The 12683-nt window shown below is 40.4% G+C and overlaps 1 protein-coding gene across 1 annotated transcript in view; it reads right to left on the bottom strand.

Annotated features, from left to right (window-relative positions):
• The window catches only part of rg (rugose), a 313364-nt gene that overhangs the window by 75398 nt on the left and 225283 nt on the right, over positions 1-12683 (bottom strand). Inside the window, exons 22-24 of the mRNA XM_068226793.1 lie at positions 10011-10164; positions 6188-6367; positions 825-968 (exon numbers count right to left, since the gene is read on the bottom strand). Coding sequence (XP_068082894.1) covers positions 825-968; positions 6188-6367; positions 10011-10164 — 478 coding nt within the window. The remainder of the gene's footprint in view (positions 1-824; positions 969-6187; positions 6368-10010; positions 10165-12683) is intronic.

The raw sequence follows: 12683 nt of genomic DNA, 5'->3' as shown, positions 1-12683 counted from the left end.
TACCCTTATCTGACACCAGCCTCGCTATTTGCTTTACGTCGCACCGACACAGATAGGTCTTATGGCGACGAGGGGATAGGAAAGGCTTAGGAATGGGAAGGAAGCAGTCGTGGCCTTAATTAAGGTACAGCCCCAGCATTTGCCTGGTGTGAAAATGGGAAACCACGGAAAACCATCTTCAGGGCTGCCGACAGTGGGGTGACACCAGCCTTGGTTTTGAATGGTTCTGAGAGAGCATCAGTGATGCGAATATGTGACCAGTTGTTACCATAAAGTGCCTTGATTAAACTGATGTGGTGTTCTGGAGTTCCATGTCCCACAGTATATCCTAGAGTGCTTTCCATCTCACTCTGTCGAAGGCTTTCTTGAAGTCGACAAAGAACAGAAACATCTCTATGTTGAAGTCCCTGGCTTTTTCGATAATCTGACATATATTGTCTTCTGCCCTTCCCAGGAACAAAGCCTCGTTGTTCCTCTGTGATCTGTGGTAGCAGGAAATTTCTGAGCCGCTCAGTGACGATGTGGAGGAGGACCTTGCTAGCGTGTGGTATCAAGGCCACAGTGCAGTAGTTGCTGCAATATATGGTTGCTCCCTTCTTGTAGATGGGGATGAATCTATCTACATGAGGCTGGTGTTTTTGAATACCTTCAAATACCACCGGACTGAGCCAGAATCATACCCACCAACTTCAATTCAGAAGGCCAGCACAACCTGTCTGAGCTACTCAGACCAGCTCACCAACAATGAATGAACGAATGGCTAATTATAACACATTGATAATTGTGCAGGAACACAAACACTTCTAATAACTGTGCAAACTGACCTTGGGTGAGGCCTGAACTCCTCGTATCAAAGATTGCAGATGAGCTGACTTATTGCTACTGTTCATAGAGGGTGGGCTGACAGCAGGAAATGGACGGCTGCGCTCCTTGCACTCCAGGCAGTTACGGACTGCACATGTACACACCTGTCACAGATTGTGGAAAGAAGATATATTAAAAAGTTCTACGAACATATATATATATACACACACATACAAAAAGGTGCTTAAAAAAAATAGGGTAACAAGAGCTTGCATAGAGAAACTTTATTATACAGACAGATAGAAGGATTCACAGTAGAAGGGCACTCATATGCATTACTATTTAACAAAGTCACCATTTTTGTTGAAACAGTTGTTCCAATGATATACCAAGGCATCATTACCACCATGGAAGAAATCAGTGTCCAGTCCCTGAAGCCCTATCATGACGGTATGCTTAACGGCCATATAGTCGTTAAATCGCTTACTACCTAGGTACTTCTACAGCATTCTAAAGCCAACAGCATGCATGAATTGTTATGGTGCTAACTGTCAGGTCCAGTAATGTTCTGACATTCCCTGTTGCAATAATCAGAATCTTCGAATTCTTCTCTTTAACTTTTTTGACAGCAAATTGGAGTGAACATCTAGGTGCAGTTTCCCAGCCAGCCTACATATCCTCGGGGGTTTTCCTATTTGGAGTCAGCAGCGGTGATCCTAAATAGGCCTGCCCAGACACAGATGTAGGAGTGGTGGTGGTGATTATTGTTTTAAGACGAAGTACAACTAAGCAACCATCCTTTAATAACACTAATCAGCGAGAAAAAATGGAAGGGATCTGACACTTCAAAAAATGAAGGTATCAGCCAAAGAAGGACAAGGGCCACAAAAAATGAAAGACTCTCTAGGCCTCAATATCTAATATCATTGGGGTCAGAAAAGAACAAGAGTTCACCAAGGGAGGTTGGATAGGATAGATTAAGGTGAGAAGCCTGGCACAAGTAAGTGGAAGCACTGCCAGGACTCGGCTAAGGGCCCAGTGGTTGCCAAAGCATGATCCCTAGTTCAGAGCCCTGAGGGCCCCTTTTAGCCTCCTCTTATGGCAGGCAGGGGATACCGTACCGCCCCCACCCACAAGGGGACACAGATGTACGACCGTATCCCGGGTAGTCACAGAAACTCAGGAAAAGTGACCATCACAAATCTGCCACCAACATGCAGGTCCACACTAGAAGCTCCCAGTTACACCCGTAACCTGCTTCTGTCATCCTTATTCCATTACAGTAACAAATACCATAAGCGTACTTTTGTTTAAAGTGGATCAGAATTTGTCAGAAATTGATGATCTTGGAGCCTTACACAGCAGCACATGGAGCACAAGACATGCGGGATCAGACAGAGGAATTGCAACGGACTGCTGGAAACTAGTTAGCATTTGAGGTGCACTTTTAGAGCCAGTCTATTTGGCATTAGCCAGTTCCAGCTGCACAACCACTGGGAGCTAAGCAATGGTAGTGGTTCCTCTTCCATCTGTTGGGCTCCACTCACCATACCGCCATGTCAGCCATTGATGTCTTTGCTGTACCCTGGCAAAGGGCCCATATAGGTAGACCATGAGGACCAGGTTTATTAGAAAGCTGTTACTCCTCCGCATCTTCCTTTCCCATTATTTGCAAAATGGGGTCCTGGTGGAACACATAGTGAGCAGGTCAGTGTGGAAACAGGAACAAATAAAAAGATGGAACAAGGATAAACATAAAATCATAAAAGGACTACGATAATCTCCACATCTTCATACACTGCTGTCTTCCAGTAGATAGACTCTCTCCTCATCAAACTCTGTCTTACACCCATTTCTTCTCAGTCCTGGCAAGCTTGTTATCCTATTATGTGCTCCTGTTCTTCTATACACGACTTGATTTGTCACCGTTTGTTCTTTTCCATTACTTTCAATGAAGAATTAGTGTGCATTTATCTTTTTACATGCTTTGTAAATTTCACAAACAATTTAATGGTTCATGGTGTGGGTTACTGCAGTCACGTCCTAGTTTGTGAACCATGGGCAACGGCTGAGTGGCCTAGTAAGTGGTCCTGAGAGTCGGGATACCAGATGCTATGGAATGGGAGTGGGCATCTCGGACATATTCTGAGTCATGGCCCTCCTTGTGCTCAAGCGGCTAGGACTATACAATTCACCGGTGGTCCATAACACGTTAGAGGAGAGATCCTCACTTGGACTATGTGCAAGTAGGGTAGCATCTTGCTTCATGAATTTACCGAGCTCAGAACATTTTAAGCAAGACTCGGACCTATGGGGAGTAATGGAGTCCCACTCCCATATGACAGGCAAGGGACTCCTTGGAAACAACTTGGCGAACAAAATGGAATTCGATGGGGAGCTATCAATATTAATGGGGCTTATGGAAGAAAGAAGGTAGAACTGGCTGAGACAGCAAAGAGGATGCATCTGGATGTTCTAGAAGTAAGTGATATTCGGGTAAGGGGAGATAGCGAGGAAGAGATAGGAGATTATAAAGTGTACTTGACGGGATTTAGAAAGGGAAGGGCAGAGTCTGGGGAAGGGCTCTTTATCAGGAAAACCACTGCACGCAACATAGTTTCTGTTAGGCATGGAAATGAGCGAATGATGTGGCTAGATTTGGCAGTTGGAGGAATCAGGACTAGAATTGTCTCAGTGTATTCACCATGTGAGGGTGCAGATGAGGATGAAGTTGACAAGTTTTATGAAGCATTGAGTGACATCATGGTCAGGGTCAACAGCAAGGATAGAATAGTGCTAATGGGTGATTTCAATGCGAGAGTTGGGAATAGAACTGAAGGATACGAAAGGGTGATTGGTAAATGTGGGGAGGATATGGAAGCTAATGGGAATGGGAAGCTTTTGCTGGGCTTCTGTGCTAGTATGTGTTTAGCAGTTACGAATACATTCTTCAAGCATAAGGCTATTCACCGCTACACATGGGAGGCTAGAGGTACCAGATCCATAATAGACTATATCTTAACAGACTTTGAGTTCAGGAAATCTGTTAGGAATATACGAGTTTTCCGGGGATTTTTCTATGATACAGACCTCTATCTCATCTCTAATGAACTAAGTATCTCTAGGCCTAGGGCAGAGAAAGTGAAATCTGTCTGCAAATGAATAAGGGTAGAAAATCTCCAGGACGAGGAAATTAGACAGTAGTACATGGATATGATTAGTGAGAAATTTCAAACAGTGGACAGTAAGCAGATTCAGGATATGGAAAGTGAATGGGTGGCATACAGGCATGCTGTAGTAGAAGCAACAAGGGAATGCCTAGGAACAACTGTGTGTGAAGATGGGAAAAGGCGAACATCTTGGTGGAATGATGAAGTGAGAGCAGCTTGTAAATGTAAAAGGAAGGCTTATCAGAAATGGCTCCAAACAAGGGCCGAGGCAGACAGGGATTTGTAAGTAGATGAAAGAAACAGAGCAAAACAAATAGTTGTTGAATCCAAAAAGAAGTCGTGGGAAGATTTTGGTAATAACCCGGAAAGGCTAGGTCAAGCAGCAGGGAAACCTTTCTGGACAGTAATAAATAATCTTAGGAAGGGAGGGAAATAGGAAATGAACAGTGTTTTGAGTAATTCAGGTGAACTCATAATAGATCCCAGGGAATCACTGGAGAGGTGGAGGGAATAGTTTGAACATCTTCTCAATGTAAAAGGAAATCATCCTGGTGGTGTTGCGAACAGCCAAGCTCATGGGGAGGAGGAAAATTATGTTGGTGAAATTACGCTTGAGGAAGTGGAAAGGATGGTAAATAAACTCCATTGTCATAAGGCAGCAGGAATAGATGAAATTAGACCTGAAATGGTGAAGTATAGTGGGAAGGCAGGGATGAAATGGCTTCATAGAGTAGTAAAATTAACATGGAGTGTTGGTGGGGTACCTTCAGATTGGACAAAAGCAGTAATTGCACCTATCTATAAGCAAGGGAACAGGAAGGATCGCAACAACTATCGACGTATCTCACTGATTAGTTTACCAGGCAAAGTATTCACTGGCATCTTGGAAGGGAGGGTGCGATCAGTCGTCGAGAGGAAGTTGGATGAAAACCAGTGTGGTTTCAGACCACAGAGAGGCTGTCAGGATCAGATTTTCAGTATGCGCCAGGTAACTGAAAAATGCTATGAGAGCAATAAGCAGTTGTGTTTATATTTCATAGATCTAGAGAAAGCATATGACAGGGTACCAAGGGAAAAGATGTTCGCTATACTGGGGGACTATGGAATTAAAGGTAGGTTATTAAAATCAATCAAAGGCATTTATGTTGACAATTGGGCTTCAGTGAGAATTGATGGTAGAATGAGTTCTTGGTTCAGGGTACTTACAGGGGTTAGACAAGGCTGTAATCCTTCACCTTTGCTGTTCGTAGTTTACATGGATCATCTGCTGAAAGATATAAAATGGCAGGAAGGGATTCAGTTAGGTGGAAATGTAGTAAGCAGTCTGGCCTATACTGACGACTTGGTCTTAAAGGCAGATTGTGCAGAAAGCCTGCAGTCTAATATCTTGGAACTTGAAAATAGGTGCAATGAGTATGGTATGAAAATTAGCCTCTCGAAGACTAAATTGATGTCAGTAGGTAAGAAATTCAACAGGACTGAATGTCAGATTGGTGGACAGGTCGATAATTTCAAGTATTTAGGTTGTGTAGTAAGTGAGATTGAATCAAGGTGTCGTAAAGCTAATGCAGTGAGCTTGCAGTTGCGATCAACAGTATTCTGTAAGAAGGAAGTCAACTCCCAGATGAAACTATCTTTACATCGGTCTGTTTTCAGACCAACTTTGCTCTACGGGAGCGAAAGCTGGGTGGACTCAGGATATCTTATTCATAAGTTAGAAGTAACAGACATGAAAGTAGAAAGAATGATTGCTGGTACAAACAGGTGGGAACAATGGCAGGAGGGTACTCAGAATGAGCAGATAAAGGCTAATTTAGGAATGAACTCGATGTATGAAGCTGTATGCATAAACCGGCTTCGGTGATGGGGTCATGTGAGCCGAATGGAGGAGGAGAGGTTACCTAGGAGAATAATGGACTCTGCTATGAAGGGTAAGAAAAGTAGAGGTAGACCAAGGCGACGATGGTTAGACTCGGTTTCTAACGATTTAAAGATAAGAGGTATAGAACTAAATGAGGCTACAACACTAGTTGCAAATGAAGGAATGTGGCGACGTTTAGTAAATTTACAGAGGCTTGCAGACTGAACGCTGAAAGGCATAACAGTCTATAATGATAATGTATGTATGTATGTAATTTAATATTTCAATCCTAATTTTCACACTTTTCCCACATTTAATGTATGAAATAGAAAGCATAAAAGGGGTCACTCACCAATCGTAAGCACTGTCTGAGGATTCCTCCACTAGACATGTTCTTCTCTGCTTCTAGTTCACCAAAATTGAGTGAGCTGGCAAAGATGAGGACATCTGCCATGTTGACCAGTCGCTGGAGAAAGGACACTGCTACCTCGATGGGCATGCCCTGAGTCGGCTCGATCACGTCCAGCTCGCTCTGGGGGATGTTAAAGATACGTTCAACTAGGTCATTGCAGTATAATAACACAAACAAAAATGCATGTTGGGATCAAACCATCTACCCTGAGAACAAAAAGTCATTAAGTGACTTTGCCAATATGACCAACCACTTTACAATAAAAATGTATGTTATAGAGAAGAAAACATCAACACTCATACCAGAGGTTTTCTCTGAGCAAGGCAGACTTCTGTATTATACTTTTTGTATATCTAATAATAATACACCCACTCTGATGTCGTACACACGAGGAGTCCTGTAGTTGGTTAGATCCCGGCTGATCACCTGACCGCATTACTGCAGTACAAACAGCAGAAGAGTAAATTTAATTGTTGTATTCAGTATAATGTAGAAATGGAGCAGCAAGCAGAGTTGGATAGATATAAACACACTGTATATAAGCCAGCGGCAAGAGTGATGGGAGGAAAAGATTTTACGTTATATTAACATAAATCAGACAGAACCTGCGCAATGTTCAATGCAAGGTGTGGAAATACATTTTCAAATAATGAGGGAAAAGTGTATCCGACATGATGCGTCATAAATGTGAAAGTAAACAAGCAAATCATATACAAATATCCAAAGCGCGATAAAAGAGGACATTATGATAGTGTGTATGTGTGAAAAAAGTAAGCTTGAAATGTAATTCATTATGGGAGTGACACTAAACCACATTCCATGTCCTCCAGGTAAGTTCTGTGCAGTTCGGGTGTGTGAGTGGGATTTGTCTACTTGAAGTTTGGCAGTACTGGCTCAATATTTTCACCACGCTGGCGTGAAAACGTAAGGGCCTTTTGTTCATCTCCAGTACGTACAGTATATACAAATATGTGTATAATGATATGTTTGTACAGTGTGATTCTTTTAGCTTTATACATTCATCCTGTCAAAAATTCTTTATTTTCTTAGGGCTTACCTGTCAGATAAGGGCCCCTACTTGCCGATATGATGTCTTACAGTTACTGTTAATCTAGCATGTTGGCACTATGTCGTAAAGATTTTTTCGCGACTTGTGAATTTATATATATTGCCACTGCCGCTTTGTGAAAATCACTTGTGTTACATTTGCGGGTATAGGTAAAGCATATTTTCTTTTTCTCTCTGTTTGGGTAATATCAGGTACTCTATAAAGATAAATTCAGTTGAAATGACATGAAATTTCATTATCAACCTAACCTAACTCAACCTATCTTGTCACAACTTTGGTATAGTTTGCAGACTTAGCCTTTGTGCATTCTTATTGACTTATGGCATATGCACATGTAATATATTTGCTTGTGTGTACATTACTGCGTGGTTTCACTTCAGTCCGACAAGTAACAGCAAATTTCAAGAAGGGAGCTGAATTATTTACACAAGGCAAACACTGAAGAATAGTAATACGTATATCAAAATAAAGGCAAAAATATATCAAATATAAATGGGATTTTATTTTTTATTTAAATTCATTTACTGAAAAACACAAGGCAATTACAATTTATTTTTCCACATAGTTTCCTGCTTTGGAAACGCATTTGTCCTAGCATACGGGCAGCTTTCCAATGCCCTCATCATAAAAAGAACAGGGTCATGTCGCCAGCCAGTTCCGCACTAAGTTTTCCACTCTCTCGTCATCTTCAAATCATTGCCTTCCTAGATCATCTTTATTTAAGCGGTCCGAACAAATGGAAATCGCAGGGTAAAAAGTCTGGGCTGTAAGGAGGATGATCAAGTGTAGTCCAGTGTATTTCCTGTAGCTTGGAGACAGTTAGAGCTGCAGTATGGGAAGATGACCTGTCAAATCGGTTGGTCTTGACTTTTGCGGTGATATGCAACCCTTGCCTTGTTCAACAACTCGCAGTAGTAAGCAGCATTGATTGTGCATAGCTCATGCACATCGATCGTCGTCAATAATGTCTTTAACCGCACAAATGTTTTCGTCTGTAATGCTGGTCCGAGGACGGCGATCGTGTTGATTTTCCACACGTTCCCATCCTTCCTTGAACATTTTATGCCAGGTAAACACACGTGTCCTTGACAATGTTTGATCACCAAACCGTGCAGTCAATCTCTGGGAAATTTCTGCCGCTGTAACTCCCTTCAAGAGCAAAAAATTTTATAATTATGTGTTGCGCAGTGGAGGAGTGCACCTGCTGCTCTGAAATCGTGAGTGTTACTGATGAAACAGCAGGAAATATCTAACAGCACGCCCTTCCCACTCCTAACAGTCCCGTCTAAGCATAGCAGAAGCACGGGGCCAGTCCTACCAACTGTTTATGTTCAGAAACAACAATCCCGTTTATATTTGATCGACCTTCGTAACATTAAATTGAGTGAGGGTGAGAGAGAGTGTTTACTTAATTCCTCATTGAGCCTGAAAATCAACTTAATTATAAATATCTTGACTGATCATTTACTTGGTTAAGGGAACCTCCATTACTGATGAATTGAGTTTAGTGTGTTGATGGGTATGTCTTATGATTTCAATATGTAAATAGTCAAGTTGGCAGCCATGATGAGTCATAAAAGAAAGAATAGGGTGGCAATATTTGTTTTTTAGTGTATAGCCTTACATGCCAAGTACTATAGACATTTAGTTCTAAGTAGATAAAGTAGTAATGATAACGCTCAATAAATGGCAGTGCTACTCACTCAATAGGGATACATACATCTGAAGTCATTTCAGGGGTGATGCCAGAGGGGGCGGGGTTAGAACCCCTCCACGGAATTTTTACAAAAATAAAATGAACAGAAACTGACAATCTATATACATAAAATAAGAGTTTTTCCATAATGTCTGTCTGTCTGTCTGTCTGTCTGTCTGTCTGTCTGTCTGTCTGTCTGTCTGTCTGTCTGTCTGTCTGTCTGTCTGTCTGTCTGTCTGTCTGTCTGTCTGTCTGTCTGTCTGTCTACGCATCATGAGAAAACGGCTGAAGAGAATTTCATGAAAATAGGTATGTAAAGTCGCTACAATCTAGGCCATAAATAATTTATTCACGCTGAGTGAAATGGTAGTTTAGGGGACGGCCTAAAATTTAATTCTCAAATATTTATATTATTAGTGGTCCTATCGATAAATACTTCATAACTAAAGTCATATAGTATTAAATTTTTGATCACTTATGTTTTATACATTTTTACCACACTGGCTATGATAACAGAGATATTCATGAATTTGGATTTTGTAGTACTGTTTGTTAAAAGTGTGAAAATGTGCAGTTTTTCATTTGATCGGGTATTTTATATGACAACATTGCTTTAAATTGCTACATTCCTACTGACGTCATTGCAATAGCCTATGTTGACTTCAGTTAGGAAAACCACAAAGACAGCCTTTCTGAGAATTCCGTTGTGAAGCACGGGTACATTAGCTAGTAAACAATAAACTAAATAAACATCCAGAGACATAATTGTAGAACCAACAGATCTGTAATTCACTTGTATCAGTGTTCCTTCATTCGTGCACCTCCATTGTGTTCTACCAACATTCTGTAACTACAAACCCCCCCCATCGGCTGATCCTGGCTACGCTACTGTGTCATTTTAACCAAATGGAGGTCTTCACTCACACATAAGTGTGAGAAGGAAACAGTGAAAATGATAGCCTCAAAATATTTGAATGTATTGATGTCCTTACACTTACATTTGGCGATGTTGCCGAGGCCAAAAGAGGAAGGAGCCCTCCGCAGGCTATGATGAGATTGTCTGCCAGTTGAGAAATGAGGTGGACCGTATTCACAACAAAAATGGCATTTTCGCTACTATTTACAAAATCCAACACTGATTTGGTCGAGTGGCTGAAACAAAAATATTAGAAACAGTAGAAAATAGTGATTTGCACACAAATTATCTTGAAGAGAGGAAGAACACATAGTAATATTACATGGTATTTAGGTACACAAATCATTTGTACGATATCAAAGAATAGCAAATACAAAATATCAGGGCATATTTTTCTAGGACAGTAATCTGGTTTTAACAATTCCATCTTAAAAAGGCATAACCAACACATTGTTAAAAGCTTTTATATGAATGAATCTTTTCACGTCATCTAAAACTTGAGACCATGAATGGTTTCAGAAGGGCAAATTCATATTACTTCTAAATATTTATACAGTGACCATTTTTATGGCCGGATGTTGCCGGATGTGATTCAGACTTTAGGGGACAAAAGTAACAAGTCCGCACATGTTAATCTTTACCTGCATGCTGCTACTTCTCATTATTAGCCAGCAGAGAATTAAGTTTGAAAAAACAGGTAAGAACAATAAGAACTTAACCACCTTTTAACATTTCATCAACAACAGCTGAAAACAGCTGAGATTGGTTGGGGAAGAAACCGTCACTTTTTCTCACTTTTCGGGGGAAGGAAAAAGTATATTTCTATGAAAATACATCTCTAGTCTTGCTTATTTTGTTCACAACAAATACCTTCCTCTATAAATGTGATCAACAGTTTGAAATGAAATTTGCAGAACATGTTTTTAGAAATAGTGTTTTTTTAAATAGATAGTTCTTTTCTTCACTCACTAGCCGTTTTCAAGCAATAATTCACAGGATTTATTTCTAAAATATAATAATCATATGTAAGTATGATATTGGTTTGTTTTAAGAGGAAATTTACAAATCTATGTTAACAGCAGTAGTAAAACATGAGCCACTAATATATCAGACAGCTTTCCAGTCAAAGTTGGTGTCCATCAAGGTTCAGCCTTATCACCTCTACTCTTTATCTGTGTAAAGGACACAATTACTTGAGACTTACAATGCAAAGTTCCATGGAACTCACTCTAAGCGGATGATGTCGTGCTTGCCAGCACCTCCAAACATTGTCTGCAATACCAGGTCCAAGCCTGGAATGACACCCTCAGCAGATTTGGCCTTCGCCTTAACATCAAAAAGACAGAGTACCTAACAAATCAGAGTGACAGTGATACTGAAGTCAATGGTGAATACCCACTGAAGACTGATGCCTTCTGTTACTTAGGATCTCATTTAAGTAGTAAGACCAACAACAACGCTGAAGTGTGAGTAAAGATAAATGCTGGATGGAGGTGGTGCAGGGAGGTAACGAGAGTGCTCTGTAACAAGTGAATGCCGATACAAATTAATTTTTTTTGTAATATCTGAAGCCATCCTTTTTCAGTTTTGACTCAGTTAATTTATAAACTACCTGAAAGAGAAAACATATGGTAACAGTATTACACCTTTACAGCTGTTACCATATGAGACAAGTAGAGCACCACATTCATGTTATGTAGATGTTGACGCAAGTGTAATAGACTAGTATAACTTGGAAACAATATTCTCTAACCCATGGGTAAATAATGGACATATCAATGATGACTTGTGAGGTGTGGCTATGAAGTTGTTTACATCTATTAGTATTAGTATTATTTACGTAGTTATGTCCGGACTTTATTTGGTATAATCATGATTGTATTATTTGTGAGGTTATGTCATGAAACATCTGCTGTATACATATATATGAGTTTATTTAATGTAAGACCATGTAATTAATAGTACATAATTTATTTTTACCTATATATATGATGTATTATCCAATCCAACATTGTGCAATACACTGTAATAAGTCTAGAACACCGCAAATTGCGACTGGAATTGTGTAGAAAATTCCTTACATTGTAAATAGGCTATTGGAGACTATCAAAATTACGAGGAAACATGTTGTGTCATATTCTTCCAGAAGCCTAGCCAGGCAACGTATATAAAGAGGCAGTCTTGGGAGTAGAGTTGAGTTGTTTTAATGAGACTTGTGTGGAAGTCGTGAACTTGTGTTGGATTCTGTTGACATGCTACTGTTAGCAGTCAAATGTTTGTTGAGGTGGCGGTTCAGTAATGTGTGTAGAGCATGTATAAATAACTTGTAAATAAAACAGTGTACACAACTGACAGCATTTTCTGTGCGTCTTTGTGGATACATCAATTTTGATATTAATGTTGTGTTGCTCGATGGGAATCTTTCATCTTGACCACATAATGACTATTTGATGTAAGATTAGCACCACTCCAATAAATGAGAAAATGCGTGAGAGACGTCTCTAGTCCTGTGGCCATATCATGCATGAAGCACTTAATACCATCGTCAATACTGCTTATCACCTTAATGCCAGCGGAACTCAACCGATTGGAAGACCAAAACAACGATGGTAAGATGCCATCCACACCGGCATAAGAGCCTTCCACCTACAGAGTAATGATGTTTCCGATCATAGGAAATGGAGTTCCTTGATCTGTGGAGTTGACCCTCCACCAGCAGGAAGAAGAAGCAGAAGAATTATTCAATCACTTAATC

Source organism: Anabrus simplex, chromosome 3 (assembly GCF_040414725.1).
Source record: "Anabrus simplex isolate iqAnaSimp1 chromosome 3, ASM4041472v1, whole genome shotgun sequence".
In the NCBI taxonomy this organism is placed as follows: domain Eukaryota; kingdom Metazoa; phylum Arthropoda; class Insecta; order Orthoptera; family Tettigoniidae; genus Anabrus; species Anabrus simplex.
Note: the sequence above shows the minus strand (reverse complement) of the source record. Positions and strands in the feature narration are given on the sequence as shown.